Source organism: Spermophilus citellus, assembly GCF_964194105.1.
Source record: "Spermophilus citellus genome assembly, chromosome: 6".
Classification (NCBI taxonomy): Eukaryota; Metazoa; Chordata; class Mammalia; order Rodentia; family Sciuridae; genus Spermophilus; species Spermophilus citellus.
In genome coordinates this window covers 162,251,258-162,271,269 of record NC_138187.1, presented here as the reverse complement: position 1 = coordinate 162,271,269, position 20,012 = coordinate 162,251,258, and the positions used below count along the sequence as shown (strand labels likewise).

The window sequence follows — 20,012 nt, the reverse complement described above, 5'->3', positions numbered from 1 at the left end:
CAGACTTGGTGCCTGGGAGGGGTATGGAAGTGACTCTGGAGTATATCTCCAAAAAGAAAGTATGGAGCTGCAGGGCTGTTTTTTAAAAAATCCATATCTTTTGCAAAATTGAACTACTCATTGAGAACCAAATATTAAAGTTTCACCCACTCACATTACTATTTCAGTCCTATCAGGGGACTTGATAAAATAGTGGTGTGTAGCTGAAGGCAAATGCTCCTATGGTCCAGAGTGGTGCAGCGTGAAGAGCTCAGCCAGTTTAACGTTAACTGGTAAACTCGAGTTCAGGTACGGGGGGAAGCAAAGGCTTACACGTCTGTCTTCTGGGCTATAATTTGAAACCACAAGCCAGTGATTGGGTGTTCTGCTATCTCTGGCTTCTGCGAGTTAACTGCAAACAAAGGTCATCATTGTTCTCAGTATTACTATATCTTTAAGGAACGAGCAATGGAGAAGGGATAGGCCTAAAGTATCCCATCTAGTGCGAAGACAACAGGTGAGAATTCCAGTCCATAGGTGGGACTTGTGCATCCTTGGGAAGCATTACAGCTGGGGAATTTGAATGTGGACTGCAAATAATAAAGCTGCCAAGTCCAGTCCTGTTTCTTTCTATTTCTTGTCAGTGGTCTGATAAAAGTGGAGTAAATGATTTGGCAGGTTTGGATCATTTCAAAAGTCCTTTACCTGCTCTTACGAGTATCTGATTGCTTTAGAGAAATTGCTTTTGAGAAGAGGAATTTCCCTCAGGGTTTGGAGATCTCATCAGAGAAGTCTCCTAATTGAGACTGTCCAGGTCAGAATAGTCCAGGGGACTTACTTCTGGTAGTTTCTAGGGTGAGAAAATCCCATGCTACACAGCTGAAAAGACAGGAGGCCAAAAAAAAAAAAAAAAAAAAAAAAAGCAGATCTGCAGAAGAGCCAAGGCAAGGCCCCGAGCTGGGTTGGCTTCCTGACTGCTTGTGTGTGCAGGTAGTACACGTGTTCCTAGTGAGCGTGTGGCTGCAGGAGCTATGTGACCTAAACCCAAATTATTTGTACATCTTTTCTGGAAACATTTAAATGAGAAGTTGGGTATCTTAAAAGGATGAGCACTAAGGCTTATGTTGGTCACCACCTTCTGAGACCCCTCTGGACAATCCCTGACCTTACAGCAGAGAGTAAGCCTGGCTGAGCTTCCTGGGACTTTGCTGTCATTCCTTAGCTCCTTCTGCCAAAGACTTCTATCACTTAAAATGGAAAGGACAAGATACCCCTACAATCTGACCAGCTGGGCAGGTTGTAGGGGTCCTAAGACTCAGTGCTTAACTGACCATTTCAGCCCCTGTATTTTGGATTGGTCAGTTTTTGATGCTTCTCAGTAGAGAGTGCAGTCAAGATTCTCCAAGTCAGCCTCAGTCTGCATTCTTTCCTGTGGTAACATGCAGACTCCATGCGCCTGGGCCATGAGCTGTGCTTACAGAAGGAATTGAGCTTCCAGGTATAAATCGGTGTGAAACCACTGTGTGTTTTCTGTATTTCCCATTTGCATCTCCTAGGGAGATATGAGCCAAATTGTGCAGCACTCTGGGTCAGTGCTGTCACTGCATAGAATATCATTTCCCAAATCAGACCTCAGGTGATGGCTAACGGAGGTGCTTGTTAATAGGAAAGGCTGGCACAGGTGTCTGGGTAAACACAAACTCAGTGTAGACCCCAGCTCTAAGGCTCCTGAAAAACACACTCGTACTGACTGAGGGGAGCTGACTTTGGGGTCTGACACATCACTTGGTCTCTTCATTGTGGAGACCTGGGTGTGGCATGGTGAGCGAGGGAAGCTCCTGCACAATCCCACCTGCTTCATGTCCTTTTTTTTTTTTCTGTGGGAGAATCTGGGAAGTAGCCTCACTGTTCAGACACATATCAAGGAAATGGCACTTTGGCCCCTGAAAGAGAGAATACAGAGGCAACCAGCACATGAGAGGCAGACCCCTGGGTGGGCAGTGGAAGTGGCCGAGACAGGACAGGGCTTTGCAGTCAGTTCCCCCACGTTCACTCTCGTGGGGCCTTCCAGGCCCCCTCTCCTCTTTGCATCTATTGAGTGAGACACTCCACATTTTATGCTGATCTTGCTTACATTTTGTAAGCAGTTTGGTTTTTGCTACATCAGCCACTGCTGCTGGGCCACAGGGTGCATCTTTGTCACTGGTCACAGCTTCTTCTGTGAGCCAGCTGCAGTTCTTGCCCCCTCCCTCCCCAGGGAGCTCTCTGGTTCAGACTTTGGGCCTCCTTACCTTACCTTCGTGTCACCCCGCTGGCTGGCCATTGCTGCCTCCTCTTCCTGCGTCTGCAGTGCTGCTTGGCTCTGGCACACAGGTCTTGTGGAAGGACATTTCAGCCTGACAGATGCCAAGGCACTTGCCTCTGTCTCTTCCATAGCCTCTCAGGTGTGTCTGTTTTCTCTAGACCTGAGGGCTATTCTAGGAACACTGCACATTCCTGAGTTCTAGTGAGCCTCTGGCTTGGGGTTGCCCTGCCGGTTCCCCAGGCCCAGGTGAGTCAGCTTGACTCAAGCCAGGAATGACCCTCCCCAGCTGCCTTCCCCATTCCACAGGGAGCCTGCTTGTTGCACTGCTTTGTATTGGTGTAGGGACCCCTCTGGTGGCTTTACTGTTGCAGGTACCTGTCATCCTAAGTGCATGGTTCTTTGCACTGTGCATGATCACAGTGCAGTTTCCTAATTTAATGTAGAGAGGTCGCTTAGGATCTATACCAACAAAAGGTTCAATTGTGGTGAACTTCTTCATTGTAAAAAGAAGAGCTTTCCAGGGCTGGGGAGGTGGCTCAAGCAGTAGCGCGCTTGCCTAGCATGTGTGCGGCCCGGGTTCGATCCTCAGCACCACATACAAAAGAAGAGCTTTCCTGAGCAGACGCTATTCCTCCCCTGGGACTCCCTTCTGTCCCCGTCATAGCTGTTCTCCCATGTTCTTCAGATCCCACCTCATCCTTCTCGCCATGGTTCTTATGTCACTTCTGAAGTCTTGGCCTTGGGCTCTCTTCTGCCCAGATCTTCACCCTCAAGATCCTTCCAGTCTCCTAGGACGTCGTGTCCTTGGAAAGGTGTGCTCACAGAGCCCCCTCACCATGGAGCCACTTGTGAAATTCGGAGCCATCCTTAGTCACTAAAAAGAAATAACAGCCACTTGGTGCCATGGCTGCTGAAGCCTGGTTCTCAAGCCCTGCAGATGGTGCTGCTAGGTTTTAATTACTGCAGCCACCACCTCCACTTTGATGATGTCACTGTCTTCACATCTGTGTCTCTATTGCCACTTGTAGATTTGAGTTTCCAAGAGCAGCAAACTAGGATTCTTCAGGACATATTCATGTTCATTAAAAGATTCTTGAAACATTTTGTGCTTTGAATGGACGGGCATGGTGTGGTGCCTGTGAGGCCGCGTGTTTCACCAGTATTTGGGGGAATGATGTGGGTGCTCTCCTGACCTGCCAGGCATGGTGGGAGGCACAGAGTGTGCAAACCCTAGGCACACAGACTTCAAATTTTACCTTGCCTGGTACTGATGTGCTCAGACCTGGGTTGGTAATTGCACATATACCCCAGAAACCCCAGTTCAGGTTAAAAGATCCATGTGAGGTCATAAGAGCCTGTGGAGCAGTGTCGATGTGGAGTTGGAATGTACAGAAGACATTGGTTCTCACAGCTTTGTTTCGCACCTTACTAGCTAAAATGTGCACCCAAGGGTCCTAGAGGAAAAGCAGGCTTTGGAGCACTGCACACCTGGGTTGGAATTCTGGTCCCACGTGCTGTGATCTCAAGCCAACTACTGCGTAGCCTTTAGGTGCAATTGGTATTGTCATTCATAAAGTGTACATAGTGCCTACTGTGGAGCGACAGGCAGGAAGTTGCTTGATATGTGATATTAGTCCTCATTATTACACTGAGGTACTTAATCTAAGTGCCAGAGAAGCAATTTCCCAGGGAGGCAAAAATTCAACCCACTGCTTTTAGCCAGGTGTGGGTGGCAAGTGTACATGTTCAGGGAAAGTCAGCTTTCCATTACCTTGGCTTCTCACGAGGAACCTGTCTCTTTCTGACTCTCCACCTGGTCCAGGATTAACACAGATTCCTCAGCTCCAAAAGACTGAAATTTCCTTTCGCCCTAACGATCCCAAGAGTTATGAGGCCTACATGCTGAACATGATGAGGTTCCTGGAGAAGTACAAAGATGCAGCCCAGAAGGACGACATGATTTTTGAAGACTGTGGCAGTAAGTAGATTCACTGTAGATGTTTGTGGTTGGTTTTCTTTCTCGCTAATTCTAATTTCCCATTTCTATTCGTTACTTTCTGGTTGAGGAATACTTCTGAAATAATTAGAAACTAAACTCTTGCCATATTGAGAAGATGCTTTTTTATTTTTTTTTTAAACTGGAGGCTGCAACGGAAGAGACAGTGTAACTTCAAATATTACTATTTCCTGCATCTGAAAGATGTTCTTTAAACCTACTCCTAGACACCACTGCCTTTTATGATATAGATCCAAAGACGACAATGACAGTTTTAATTCTTGTGTCCACGGAGATGTGTAGTTGTGTTCTCCAAATCTTCCCTGAAAGTTCTACTTACTGAAGAGAGCACAGGGCCTTGTCTGGCCACCATGACTGTTTGGTGTAGTGAGTTAGGACCCACTGATGGACGAAGGAGGGACTGTGGTCAGGGTACACTTATAGATCCTATTTGGGATCAGTAGTGAAATGCATCTTAGGCAGCTGAGCACTATGGATGAGGAGATGAGCTATTTCCTTTTACTATTTAACATGCTAATTAGGGATAATTCTGACCCAAAACTAAGAAATTATGACTGAAAACTATCAGTTCCAAAAATGAGTGACAATTCTTTTGTCTTGTAACGTCCCTGCTATTGAGCTAAACCAACGTTGACCTGTATGAACGACACTGCTTGTGAAGGATGCTCCGGTTTCCTTTCTGTCTTCTAAAATAGCTGCGTAATCCTAGATTTAGAGGCAGGGAAATACTGCCAGAGACCAGATAGGGGCTGATCGTCAAGCACAGGTGCCATGAGGCTCTGCAGTGAGCCTAGTGCCAGCTCTCACCTTTGGTAGCACATCTTCTTAGGCTTGGTGAAAGGAGAGAAGGCTGCTGGAGATCTCTGCTCTACTGGCTATGCATGATATGAAGAGGAGCACCGCCTTAGAACAGGAAATGGAGACTAGGAACAAGGTTCTCCTCCTTTTTCCGTGGTGCTTAGGGAATTGCTGGTATAATATCAAAATGATGTTTGTTTTTTAGGTGTTCCCAGTGAACCCAAAGAACGAGGAGAATATAACCATGAACGAGGAGAGCGAAAGGTCTGTAGATTCCGACTTGAATGGCTGGGAAATTGCTCCGGACTCGAGGATGACACTTACGGCTACAAAGACGGCAAGCCCTGCATCATCATAAAGCTCAACCGAGTTCTGGGCTTCAAGCCAAAGGCAAGTGGGGATATTTTAAATTATGGAATTGAGGTAAAGACTTAATTGATGTGAAAAGATAACCAAAGTAAGGGTGTTTTAAAATATATTCAGTTGAAACCCTAATCATAGAGCAACACCAAAAAGTTTTGTATCTGCCCTGAAATTCCTGAAGTGAAAGTGTGAATCTCATTTTCTAGTTACAGAAATTGAGTGGCAAAGCCAGGTTTTGAAGTGAGCTCTGTAGCCCTTTTCTTAATATTTCTGCTAAGTATCCCGATTACAGCTTCTATACATGAAAACTCTTCTTTAAAAAAAAAAAATAGTGGAAAAAGATATTTTTAAGTTAAAAGATCTCCTGGATATGCAGTCATATTTCTGGTTTGGGTCTTCCTGGAACCACAAGAGTTTTCAAAAAATTTATTGTTTCATAATATGAAAAAATGATTTTTTTCCCCTGAATGATGACTTCATTGCAAAAAACAATTAAAACCCAACCTAAATCAGACTTTTATAACCATTCTGTTGGCTTCCTGCAGCTGTAATGGGTAAGTAAACATTACCTACAAACATTTGATAAATGTTTATCTCACCATTTTGTGAGAATATATTAATATATTAATTCTTTAAAAAGAAAGAAAAAAGTTATTTGTGTCATCTCTTTTATAAAGTCAATTATTTTATTCTCTCCCCCAGATTATGAACGAAACAGGGCTGTCCTCTCACTTCTAAGTGGTTTCTAGCAGGTGTCCCTCCTGTCATGAGCGTTGCCTACTTGACCAGTTTCCAGCTCTGACAGAAGTGACTGCAGTACTGAGTGACGTGAACACGCTCATTTCATTTCTGAAATCTGCCCTTTTGTTCAGTAATCTCCTACTGAATGCTTTTAGTTTATTTCCACAGTGCTTGTTACCCATGAATAATATTTTCAAAAGAAAATCAGCGTGGAGATGAGAAGTTTTATTAACTGAAGGATGCACCAAAGCTCTCTTATTGCCACCAGAGACAGACGTGGCTGAGTGGCTGGCTGGCTGGCTGGCTGGCGGAGCTCCTGCAGGCATTAGTGTATTTTGTCACAGAATTTTGATCTTCTTTTCACTTATACAAAGATATGACAGAAGAAGAGTGGTGGGGACCATAATAGTTCACATTGCTAGGCAGTGCTCTAGGATCATTGCTAGTTAGCAATGAAAGGCATTGGTGTGGTGTGGCCACAGGTGACCACAGCTCATCTCTGTGGAGTCCTCAAGACATCGAGTGGTGCTTGCAGAGGCAAAGCTGGGCTTGCTGTGATCCGTCCCCCTGGCTGGAGTGCCTGTCAGGGAGGAGCACCCCTCACCCCCGTCGTACCCAGCATGTCCGGTCTCTGCTTGGTCGTACATCACCCCCTGACTTATCACTCCCTCCAGGGCCCTGCCCTGATGCTGTCAGGATCACCTTTGTTAGTGGTGGCAGGACTCCAGCATCTCACTTGGTGTGCCTGTTTCCTCAGCTTCTGAGAGTAGATTCTGGTATTTTCTTTGATCAGTAAGGTATTTTATCCCATTTTTTAAAGATAAATATATTGCTGGCAGGAAGTTTCAAAAGACTAATCTAGATCATCATTTTCTTAACTTCCACAACAAAGAGTAGCATCATGTTGTTGATTCCTTACTGGTGTACAGAACCATCTATTCTGTCTGACTTTAATCAGACTAGAAGCAAGCAGGTGACTGTCTTCAGAAGTGTGCTCATCACACTTTCCTGAGGAGCAGTGAGGCCATCGATATAGCTTGGAAGCTCTAGAGGTTCACTGTGGCAGCACCATCAGGCTGCACCCCTTCCCAGCACCCCTTTGTTTAGGGGTAGTGCACTCTCCAGCTGTTTGACATACCAGACTTTGTTAACGAGTTAGTAGGGAGCACTCCTTTGGTGGCAACCTCCCCAGCCCTGGGGATGAGCGTGGAAAAGGAAAGCCTGCTTGCAGAGGTCTTGTTTTCTGTGGCACAGAGGAAAGCCCAGGCTGTGTGAAAACAAGTGTCAGTCACCTTTCCCGTGTCCTGGCAAACCGTGAGCATTGTTTTTGGGTTGGCTCTTATGTTTCCCTGTCCTCCAGTGACATGTGCAGTCAGCCATTGTTGAAGTTCCATTCAGCACTGGCTGCATTACAGCCTGATCCTGGGCTTACAGGACTTGGGCAGTTAGTTCACTTTCATTTCAACAAACTCGAGACTTTTCCGAGATTGGTCAGGAGGGGTCATTCATTTTACTATCCTGATGTGTTTTATTATTTCACTTGACTTATTGTGACAATGCATATTTATTTGGCCTGCAAACCAGTTTTATATTTTAGAAATTTAAAAAAAAATTCTTACTGACCAAAGTGGGTTTTATTTTTAGCCTCCCAAGAACGAGTCCCTGGAGAGTTACCCAGTGATGAAGTATAATCCAAATGTGCTGCCTGTTCAGTGCACTGGCAAAGTAAGGACCCCTGCGTCACTTGAGGGTGGTGGGGGTGGGTCAGGGAAGGGGTGGATGAGATTGTTTTTAGTTAGAGGTAACATTTTAATATAGGAAACAAGAAACATTGCTTTTGAATGTCAGTCTCAGGAATTCGAGTTGTAATTATACTGGGTAAACTTCCCACAAGGACAGAAAAGTACAACAAGAATAAAACCATGTGTGCTTTTCTCCATTGGTATAAGAAATTCAGATAACTGAATTTAGTCCATTGGAATACTGGTTTATAGAATTGAGAACTTAACTTCCACAACAAAGAATAGCATCATGTCATTAATTCCTTACTGATGTACAGAACTATCCCTTCTGTATGAGCGGTTTTCTGCTCTGACAGAAACTGATGGCAGTACTGAGTGACGTGAACACGCTCATTTCGTTTCTGAAATCTGGCACTGTGTTCAGTAATTTTCTTCTGAATGTAGAAGTGCTTCTCTCTGTTTAAAATGTGGGACCATCTTTTATTTTTTTCTTCTTCAGTGAGTAGTGTCACCTAACAATTGGTAGTATGGGCTTCTCTTTAAAAAATTTTAAAGATTAAAGTAACAGACATCCCATTGTCCGGCTAGATACCTGATGAATTGTTTAGAGATAGAATTTTAGGATGTTTAGAATAAAAGGGAATTCCCTTTTATTATTAGTAATAAAATTTCGTATTATTTTTTAATTTGTTTTATGTTGGCACCAAGAAAAGAAAGGGGTGTAAGAAATCAGAAATAGATACACCTTTGGAGACAGTGTCACTGGGAGTAGTATTGGTGGGACAAGGCCAGGACATTTTTCACTGTTGACCTCTCATTTCCAGGAGACTGTGCAGGCTTTGAGAACTACTTACTTGGTATTTACCTTGGTTTCCCCATTTGCACAATGAGAGTAGTTCCTTTTGTGACAGTCTCTCAAGGCCCCTATGGATTACACTGAATATAGGTTCTTCCTGTGGCATCAGACCCCCCACCAGTGTCTTCTCCTGCTTTGTGTTCCATTCTTCTGAGCCAGGTCTGAGCTAGACGTGTGGGGGGATGGCTGGTTTCCCTCTAGCAGAAGTCTGCACACTGTTTGGTGGGGTTGAGACTCTCATTTGTAAAGTGGATATCCGTGATGTGAACCATTCAGCTCTCCTTTCACTCTGGTTTTTAGCGAGACGAAGATAAGGATAAAATCGGGAACGTGGAGTATTTTGGCCTGGGCGGCTACGCTGGCTTTCCTCTGCAGTATTATCCCTACTACGGCAAGCTCCTGCAGCCCAGGTACCTGCAGCCCCTGTTAGCCGTGCAGTTCACCAACCTCACCTTGGACACTGAGATTCGCATTGAGTGTAAGGCATATGGGGAGAACATTGGGTACAGTGAGAAAGACCGTTTTCAGGGACGCTTTGATGTAAAAATTGAAGTTAAGAGCTGATCACAAGCACAAATCTTTCCCACTAGCCATTTAATAAGTTAAAAAAGATACAAAACAAAACCTACTAGTCTTGAACAAACTGTCATACGTATGGGACCTACACTTAATCTATATGCTTTACACTAGCTTTCTGCATTTAATAGGTTAGAATGTAAATTTAAAGTGTAGCAATAGCAACAAAATATTTATTCTACTGTAAATGACAAAAGAAAAATAAAAATTGAGCCTTGGGACGTGCCCATTTTTACTGTAAATTATGATTCCGTGACTGACCTGTAGTAGCAGTGTTTCTGGCCCCTGAGTGTTGCTGCCTTGTGTATTTTATTTAGTGTACAGTACTGTAGGTGCATACTCTGGTCATTTTTCAAGCCATGTTTTATCATATCTGTTTTCTACTTTATGTGAGCAAGGTTACTGTCCAAGGTGTAAATATTCAATGGGAATAAAACTGGCATGGTACTTTTTTTTTTTCTCAGTTTGGCTCTTTCAAGGATAATGGCCCATCAGTGAGCATTTTTAACACACTCCATAGTCTTTTCCTGTGATGTTAGGTCTTGATTTTTTTCCCCTGGGGCTGGGGGTGGGCTGTCATGGGGAACTGCCCTTTACATTTTACATGACACTACAGAAAAACATAAGAAGGTGAAGGGTTGTGCTGTGCTTCATAGCGAACGCCATCTTGACCTCTCTTGCCTTGTCCTCCAGCGAGCTCTGAAGCTGTCTGAGACCCAGGCCTGTACCGCTCTGCCAAAGGGCAGGGCTCATTTGCTTGTGCATTTTCTTCTTTTCTCTTTTTTTCTTTTTCTTTCTCTGGAGGCATCACATGCTGGTGCTGTGTCTTTATGAATGTTTTAACCATTTTCATGGTGGAAGGATTTTATATTTATGCAGTTGTACAATTTTATTTTTTTCTGCAAGAAAAAGTGTAATGTATGAAATAAACCAAAGTCACTTGTTTGAAAATAAATCTTTATTTTGAACTTTATAAAAAGCAATGCAGTACCCCATAGACTGGTGTTAAATGTTGTCTACAGTGCAGATCCATGTTCTAACATATGTAATAATTGCCAGGAGTACAGTGCTCTTGTTGATCTTGTATCAGTCAGGTTAAAACAACGGACAATAAAAGAATGAACACATTCCTCACATGCGTGATCACTCTCGTCCAAATGCCCCAGTCCGGCTTCCATACTTTCTGAACTGTTAGTTATCCAGGATCTTGAAGAAGTACTGCACCTGGAAGACAGACACACTCTTTCATTAGTCCTCACAGAAGTTTGGCCTTTTTCACCTGCACAAAGATGCCAAAGCACCCCCTTCCAAAGAGCCCCTGAAGTTAATATGAGGCAGGGAATCAATAAACCATTGATTTGAAGTTCAGTTTCAGAAATATTTTGCTGTGCTACTTTCACTCGGTTTAGAAAACTTGAAATTTTATTTCCAGCTAGTGTTCCACTAAATAAACGTCCATTTAAAAAAAGAAAAAAGAAAAAATATATATATATAGTAAAGTTGGTAGTTCAGTAAGTTTAAAAGGTTCATACCGTGCTTTCTGGTTCAGAACCTGGCCTAAGTCCTTATTTACTCCTATTAAACAATTAGCTTTAGTCTAAGAGAAAATAAGACTCCGCTTTCTGAAAAATGTTTTCCAAGCTTCACTGAGCTGATGATTTCTTATCATGTAACCAGTGGAAAACACCCAAATGAAAATTATGGCATCAGATTTCTGAAAATTGAAACCTTTCACAAAAGCCTGTGCATACAGCTCAAGCAGATCCCTCCTGCCTTAGGCCAGGCCTGAGAGAGGAGTTTGATGTGAGCCGCACCTGAGTTCCTCTTCCAAGTCCTGTGATGGGAACTGCAAACACACACCAGCAACAGTTCAGCCCTGCCTACTGCTCTACACTTCTAACCCTGTTGATTTGTTTTCTGTTTATTCTTTAAAAACACGACCTGAGACTCTGATGTGTTTGCAGCAGCAAACTGTGATGCAGACTAGTACCAGATGCTGAGAATCCCTGCATGTGTCTTGTAGGGCGTCAGCTCGCTTCACTTCCCAGGGTGTAAATAAATCTTAAATTCATGCTGTTTATGAATGACAAGGAAAGGGGCTTTAAGTCTAAGGAAAGGGAGGATTTCTTCAAATGGGAGGGAAATTTGCACTTCTGAAGCTATTTAAAGGTCTTGACCTCAGAGGATACAACCCTGGGTGCCTTGTGCACTGTGTGCACATGCCTGCGTGCATGCATGCGTGCCCACCTCTTCTCTCAAAGTTCACTTCCTGTGACCCACCCAGACTGTGCAATCCCATTTCCCACCACGATCTGCAGGTTCCTACCGTAGCTAGGAGACTTGGGCACAGAGTCTGCATTCTTGGACTCAACAGATCTGACAGCGCACCCGCACCCCCACCCCCATCGCCACTGTGCCAAGCACTGCTGTCCACCAAGACTAGGTCAGCAAACCACGACTCCTGCAGCTGACACTCGAATGTTGCGTCCTTGCTTGTTCTGGCTTTCTTGCTTCTAAATGTTTTCTTTTTCTGTGTTATCAGTATATTTCTACCCTCAGTAGATGAGACAATCCTCGAGTGTAGGGAGGGTGCCCCCTCCCTTTTTATCCCATTCAAGAAGGAGGTTCTATGCAAGTCCCAACAATCAAAACACTTAGTTCCTCACACAGAATAGAAAGAGAATGAGCTTTCTACAGGCTGTGTTTCTCAAAGGAGTGTGACAGCCATGTGGAATCCAAAGCACTGAAACAGTTAACTGAAGAGAGGGAGAAGGGGTTCTCTTGGCAGCACAGTGTGCGTGCATGCCCAGGTGAATCTCACTTTCAAATAAAGGGAGATGGCCTTGGGCTCCGAAGCATGGAAGGGATGGATCTAGCTGGATTCTAGGTTTCCATTTATGGCAGTATAGCAGTGATTTATTATTATTCATGTATAGCAGTGATTGAATTTAAAGAAAAATAGTAGGAAGAAACTTTGGATGGTACTTAAATATGGTAAAAATTCCTGAAACTCAGCAAGTGGCTGAAATTAAGGCCTTTGCTTTTTTTAAAAGCACAGCATTTAAAGAAGCCAAAGTTTTCCACTTCTGTACCTGTTTGAGCAAAATTAAACTTGAACCCTACTCTTCTGGAACAATGGCGCCCTGTCAGGCTTACTTGTTTCCAGAGGGTACTGATCCACCTCTGAAGTAAAAACATCATCAGTGATCACAGGCAAAAGTCCCCTCATCAGAACCCTTCAAAGCTCAATAATAGCTCAAACCCCTGGCTTTTTAAAGGATTAGTAACACCTCCATTTCTATATTTGGCTTGTGAAGGAGAACCAAATGAGGTCACCTTGAAAATCTATGACTCAGACCTTACGCATAGAGAGAGAAACCACCCAAAGAACGTTCAAGAACAGTTTTAATCACATAAAGGGACCTTGGTCTCAAATTCAGAGAGAACCTGACTTTTTTTTTTTTTTTTTTAAGAGGGGCTAGTATTAACCAGATATGTTATCTGTAGTGCTCTGGGCCTCACACCAGGAAAGATGACCAAGAAACAGAAAAGCCTGTTATGCTTCCAACTGATGTTTCCAGTCAGCACCCACATCTGACTCAATGAGAAACAAACAGGGTTGGGCCAGAGCAGGGATCTTGGCTCATGCTTTAATTCTCTATTTTTCTTTAATTGATTTTCAGCATCAGTCTGTTCTGAGGAATTGAGTATGTTATTAAGGTATTGACTATAGAATCTAGCTATTTTATTTAATAAAAAATGATTCCCATACCCTGGAAAAGGCCCATATTTTAATAAAACTAACATCATTTCCACCATGCCCCACCACAGTATTTTATCAACTTGAATTTCACAAAATCAGGAGTCTTACAAGCAGCCTACAAATGCCTACCTCTTTGAAGGAACACATATTTCCCCCTCCCTACAGTTTACCCTTTATAGGCCAGGCAGGCCGAGGCACAATGATGACCGATAAAGTGACTTTGGTTTAAGTGCTTCAGGGATCAAACATTTCATTCCTGTGAATGAAACTCTCATTAACTGTGAATGAGGCCCCTTAATGCCCATAATTTATTACAGGAATTCTTGGTCATGAAATCAGCAAGTGGTGGAGGACGGAAGTCCTGCAGGGAGGGGACGCAGGAGCCAGTGTTTCTGATAGGAAGCAGAGTTCCCACAGGACCCGTGGGCAAGGGATGGGGCCTTGAGGAGGCTCTGGCAATTCTGCAGAGGGGCCTGTGGGTGGCAGGGCATAGTGCAAAGCCAACAGACATTCTGGGGTTGTGGTACAGAACACAGTGAAGCCTGTCACCAGGAGAGAACACCATGACCACCAAACCTTTGTCCACAGCCGGCCTTTCTTCCTTCCTCTCAGCTGCAAATTTCTCCTGAGTCACCTACATGTTTCCAGCACCGACTGTGCACTGGCTGGCAGAGGCAGCGTTCTCATGAGATCTTTGTCTTTACTCTTATTAAAATCTTAGCTGGTCTAAACTGTTCTCCTGTATACCTACTTGCTTTCCCTCCTACTAGTCATTCATTGAACCAATATACCAAGAACATCTATCCGTGATAACTGAAAGATGGGGGAGACTGGGTTCTCGGACGGCTCATGGCCTGGAAAGAGGGAGACCTGTGATCGAATAAAGTCATCATCCATGCCGTGAGGGTAATGGGGACCATTGTAGTGGGGACCAGATACTCCATCAAGGGACTGACATCTGAGTTTCGAGGATGAGTTAGGTTTGACACAGAGGGAGAAACAGCAAAATTTAGCTTCATATACAATTGATATGCCAATGGGTATGATACCTGCTACTTTGAAGATTGATTTGAAGGCTTCTATACTCTCTATCACTGTTAGATTCAAATAAGAACAATGTCTTACTACACTATATTACTTAAGTACAGTCTGATTTTATACATTAATCCCACCCCTTCACAACAGCTATGTGAAGCTGATGACCTCATCTCATTACGCTGGAGTATCCCGAGACTCGGGTCCCATGACCTCTCCAAGCAGTGTTAGGTAGGAGGAGTTCAGGGACATTAAGATGGAGGAGACAGGGTATTAAAAAGAAGCCACTTGAGGACAAAAGAGTCCTGTCCCAGTTTACAATAAATCTCATTATCATGACAACTCCTGCCACTTATCAGACTTATCACCATGACAACTCCCACCATAGGTTCAAATTTTAAAATGACCAATGGAAGTAACCATTGAGGGGAAAATATTCTGATCAGGTATCATAGGATAACCAATGGGAGAAAATGGGCTAAGGTCTTCAATCAGGTCTGAATAGGGAAGAGAATGCCCCATAGTTCAGGATATAAGACCCTAATTTCCAGACATTAGGGCCCTCTCTCTCGCTCTACCAACTCTGTTCTACCTAATGGAGTGCTATCTTCACCTTCAAGAAATCTGCACTCTGTTACTTCTGTGTGTCTCGCTCAATTCTTCATTGGTGACACCAAGGACCTGGACTTCGACTGGACCTCCCAATGGTAACATAAGGTGGGAACTTGTGGAATTGGCAGGACTGGAACTTGAACCTATATCTTCCAACCTTGGCCACGCTGGCTCTGTGGTTTCTTACACAGTAGTCTCTGCATTTGCTAATGATTACACTGACATGTCAAAAATTACATAACAATAGAATTCAAATACAAGTAAATTTTGTTATTGATTCAAGCTCAGACTTAAGAAAAGCTTCAGAAGAATTTCCTAAGTTCACCCTGAGTACAGTGACTGGCAAATGGGCCTATTGATCCTGCCACTGCCCACCAGGGAACCTGGAGCATTTGGGTCCAGCAGAGAATCTTTGCACATCCTAATAACTGGCATCTCATCATGGTAAGCTGGGATTCACTTTCCTGATCCCTAACTTCCTCCCAGACAACTGAGTCAGACATATTGGAGGTGGAATGTAACATCTATTTTCAAATAGTTCTTCATGTTAGTTGAGCATCAGAAATACCTGTGAAGTAATTGTTTTGTTTGTTTATTGTTTTTAAATAAGGACAAATATGGTCAAACATTGAGGTAATTTATCTATCGCATTGTGAAGTTCCAGCACCAATAGCAAATGTGTGTTGTACTGTTACACTAGATTTTCAGATAAGTTTTGTCATCTGAATTTATCTGAGAAACCACTTAGTTAATTTCCCAATAACATGATGCTGAGTTTTACATGTAGCCATGTTTTCAATAGAGAATGAGTTTTCAACTCACACGGGTCCCTTAGAGCTGGCTATGAGCCAGCTCGGGCTTCATGAGCCCACCCATCTGTATTGTCACACAGGGCCACATGCTTAGAAGAGCCCTGTTTGGTTTGTATTCTTCTGTCAGTGCCTTGAAATTCATAATGAATTTTGAAAAAAGGACCCTACATTTTTATTCTGTACTAATTCTGCTTACAGCCAACAGTTTCTAAGCTAGGGCTATTTAGTATTTAGCATGGCTGTCCTATTGGCTGAAGGGAAAATGTGGTTGAAAGGACTGCTTTAAAAATAAGTGATAATTTGGGCTGGGGTTGTGGCTCAGAGGTAGAGTGCTCACCTAGCATGCGTGAGGCACTGGGTTCGATCCTCAGCACCACATAAAAATAAAGATATTATGTCCACCTAAACTAAAAAATAAATATATTTTTTTAAAAAGCAATGATTCAAATGAGGTTGGGCAAGTCTGGAAAGCAGGAGGGTAAGGCTGACTGTGGTAGACCTGAACAGAGCAGAGACCCTGAGAGCACCTCAGGGTGCCCAAGCAGGGGAGGGAGAGGGCTGATTCTATGGGAGGCGGAGACCACCAGCAGGCTGCTCACAAGTGAGCCTTGAATGCTTCTCCATCTTTTCTGGACTCCCTTCTCTTTGTCTTCCATCTCCAAGTCATTACTTACTTTGAGCCCCAGATACTCAGAAGTGGACATTAGTGAGGAAGAGGTGAAGGAAGTCTAGCATTCTCTAGATGCAAAGGCCCAGAGGCAGTGGTCAAACCCTGACATTGGTTCCTGCATACTTTGGTAGCTCCAGAGGCCAGAAGCCCTGAGGCTGCAGATCAAGTCTACTTACAGAGTTAGAAGACAAAGTGGGGCTAACTTAGACCTGAAGGTCCCCCTCACATTTGCTTATCTTATCTATAGGTCCAGAGGCCAAATTTGAAATGTTTTAAAGCAAAGTGAAAATGGCACATTAAAATGAAATATACCTATTTCCTTCATCCTGAGGACCCAGTGTTCTCATGAACTCTCTTAAAGATGTCTTGGTTCCCCTGACTGCCACCCACTAATGACAATGACAACAACACTCTTTCTAAAGATGGAAGATAATTATTCCTCAACCCAGGGTAGAACGGGGCTGATCTTTTTCCTTATGGAAAATATGTACCTTCTTTTTTTACTGTAAGACACACAGGTCTTTTAAAAATAATTTGTTCTAAAACTATTTCTTGATTGTTATTATTTGACCTCTTCTGCCTTAAAAGGGGTTTTAGTTGTAGTTGGTCCCTCTTCAGTCCCTAAAAAAAAAAAAAAAAATCCAATATTAAGAATGATCGATCAAAGGTCAAATGCTTTCTCTCTTATGTGGAAGCTAGAGTGAAATAAAGGAAAGGGGGAGAAAGGATGGGCGACATAAAGAATCAATCAAATACCAACTAACAGAGGAACGAAAGGAGGTCTAGTAGAGAAGGGGAAGGAGAAAGGGGAAGGGGAAGAGGGATGGGAGGAAAAAGGGGGCTATCATGCACTGAAATCAAATTCTGTACCTGTATGAGTTTGTCAGAATGAAATCAACTACTATGTACACCATAAAGCTCTAATAATAAAAAAAGAGGAGCTGGGGTTGTGGCTCAGTAGTAGAGCGCTTGCCTAGCATGTGTGAGGCACTGGGTCCAATCTTCAGCACCACATAAAAATAAAATAAAATAAAAGTATTGTGCCCATCTACAACTAAATTTTTTTTAAAAGAGAAAATTATGAAAAAGATGAGCTGCTAGCATTTCAAGATGGTATAATAGAGAAGGTTGCTTTCCTGGCTGCTCCATGGTGTGAAACCAAGAAAGCAGATAGGCAGCTTCTCAGCAAGGTGACAGAGAGGACTAAGAATTGGCTCCTCCACCACTTGAGTGGAACCAAGGGGAGATCCCTGGGTTGCAGTCTTCCAGCACGGACCAGCAACTGCTGGGCCCTTGAGGGGGCACTGATTTAAATCTCCAGATCAACTGGCATTCAGCCAACAGTCTGGAGCCTACCTAAGCCTAAACCCTGCCTCCAGGAGTACCACCTATGGGGTTACCTCTCTCACTCCAGCAACCCCACCCTGAGGGTGGAGCAAGCATCCCATTCCTGACGACCCCACCTAACACTACAGAGAAGGGAAGCTCAGAGTCTTTTGAACTCCAATGGAAACAGTTCTTTAACTTTCCAATGAGATCTTTTTTATCTTTCTTTTTCCTGTTTAATTGTGATCTGAATGGTTCATGGATATTTATACTTATTCATATTTGTTTTTATCTCATTTCTAGCATTTTTGAAGCCAGTTATTTTTCATGGATCAGGTTTTTTTTTTTGTGTGTGTGTGTGTGAACTAGATGTTTGATTAGTATATTTCAGTTTTGTTTTGTATTCTTTTATTTTTATTTTCTAAAATTTTAATTTATATATTTTTCTCACTTATCTGTTTCTCCTGATTCTCTTTCTTTTCTTCTGCTCACAGACAGTCTCTATTGTTTTCTCTTTCACTCTTTCTTGATTTTTTTTTTTTACTTCTATCTTCTCTCCTCTTCCCTCATAATCATCATATCCTACCTATATCACTTTGGTTCTGACCCATCCACCATTCAAAATTATAAATACTTTTGCAAACTCACTGTTTTTACTGTAGGCAATAACTGACCACATCATTTCTCTTTATTGTGATAACACTGCAGATGCCATAGCAGGAACTATTTGGTTTAATACTGTGTATTGTTTGCATTGGCTGTTGTGAGGTACTGAGACATTATAAAGCTTCAGGGACACTATAAGTCATCAGGGTAGAAATTCTTATGGCCTCAGATCCATACTGTTAGATCCACAAACAACATGGAAAGGTAAGGGAACAAACAAACCAAGATACTCCAAAAACAGAATCCACTGACACTACAGTGGAAGAAATGCCAGAGAAGGAGTTTGGAATTTACATAATCAAATTGATCTGTGAGGTAAAGGACGACGGAAGGAATAAAATCAGAAAGAAAATACAAGAAGGGAAAGATCACTTTAATAGAGAGATAAAGATTCTGAAAAAAAAAATCAAGCAGAAATCCCAGAAATGACAGAATCAATAAGCCAAGTTAAAAATTCAATGGAAAGCATCACCAACAAACTAGACCACTTTGAAGACAGAGTTTCAGGTGATGAAGACAAAATATATAATCTTGAAAATAAAGTTGACACGGAGAAATCTAGCCCGCGACCAGTGCCAGCTTTATGAAAGAAGGTTTGAATCGTGAGAAAACGCTAGGGAGTTTTAAATTAAAGAAACAAGACTCTAATTACCTTTAAAACCAGCTCCAGACGGCTCCTCCTCGCTCCAGCCTCCAGCCACCTAATGTGGTAGCGAGGTTTACTGAAGAGGCTAGCGAGAGAGAGAGAATATGCCAGGGAGTGGACTTTTATTGGGGAACAAGAAATTTTGAGGAAAATCCCACCCAATGAAGATTAAGGGGGGCAGCATCCCAAGGTCAGGGGTGACGATTGGCTCCTCAGGGCAGTGGCCGGACACGCCTCTGCACAGACAAGCCCTCGGACCTGGAGAAGGGTGGGGAAGGCTCTAACGCTGCTGTGTCTAAGCGCCTCTCACCCAGCCGGGGAGGTAACTCAAATCACGTGTGAGGATGGCCTCCCACAGAGAAAAGATGTTAAGACACCACGAAGAGAACTTCCAAGAAATATGGGACAATATGAAAAGACCAAATTTAAGATTTATCAGGATAGATGAAGGCTCCGAGATGCAAAGCAAAGGAATGAACAATCTTTTCAATGAAATACTATCAGAAAATTTCCCAAACCTAAATAATCAAATGGAAAATCAAATACAGGGGACTTATAGGACCCCATGCCAAGGCACATTATTATGAGAATGCCTAACATAGAAATAAGGATAGAATTTCAAAGGCTGACAGAGAAATACGACAGGTAACATTTAGAGAGAATCCAATCAGGATCTCAGCTGATTTCTCCACCCAGACCCTCAATGCTAGGAGGTCTTGGAATAATATATACCATGCTCTAAAAGAAAATGGATTGCATTCAAGAACCCAGCAAAATTAAGCTTCAGAATTCATGATGAAATAAAAACCTTCCATGATAAACGAAAGTTAAAAGAATTCACAATTAGAAAGCACTATGAAACATACTCAATAAACATTTCATGAAGAAGAAATGAAAAATAAAAGTGAAAAACCAGCAAAGGGAGGAACTATACTAGAAGAATAGTCAGAAAAAGGACAAACTAATTCAAATTAAAAATCAGAAATAAATCAAAATGACAGGTCATAAAAATAGTTTCTTGATAACATTGTTATAGTTTCTTGATAACATAGTTTCTTGATAAATGGCCTAAACTCATCAATAAAAAGACAGACTGACAGACTGG

The 20,012-nt window shown here is 42.8% G+C and overlaps 2 protein-coding genes across 8 annotated transcripts in view; one reads left to right on the top strand and one right to left on the bottom strand.

Moving 5' to 3' along the window:
* ATP1B1 (ATPase Na+/K+ transporting subunit beta 1) overlaps window positions 1-20,012 on the top strand; it is a 66,859-nt gene that overhangs the window by 11,493 nt on the left and 35,354 nt on the right. Inside the window, exons 3-6 of one of the 2 annotated variants that reach the window (XM_081300563.1) lie at window positions 4,107-4,262; window positions 5,305-5,489; window positions 7,848-7,928; window positions 9,102-9,602. In XM_081300563.1, coding sequence (XP_081156689.1) covers window positions 4,107-4,262; window positions 5,305-5,489; window positions 7,848-7,928; window positions 9,102-9,365 — 686 coding nt within the window. In that variant the 3' untranslated portion in view covers window positions 9,366-9,602. Of the gene's footprint in view, window positions 1-4,106; window positions 4,263-5,304; window positions 5,490-7,847; window positions 7,929-9,101; window positions 9,603-20,012 lie in introns of those variants that run through there. The other variant, XM_081300564.1, reaches the window with a different exon arrangement.
* The window catches only part of NME7 (NME/NM23 family member 7), a 169,463-nt gene continuing 158,949 nt past the window's right edge, over window positions 9,499-20,012 (bottom strand). For 3 of the 6 annotated variants that reach the window (XM_081300556.1, XM_081300560.1, XM_081300562.1), the window contains one exon: window positions 9,499-10,601. In XM_081300556.1, the coding sequence (XP_081156682.1) occupies window positions 10,394-10,601 (208 nt within the window). In that variant the 3' untranslated portion in view covers window positions 9,499-10,393. The remainder of the gene's footprint in view (window positions 10,602-20,012) is intronic. The other 3 variants (XM_081300561.1, XM_081300557.1, XM_081300558.1) reach the window with 2 other exon arrangements.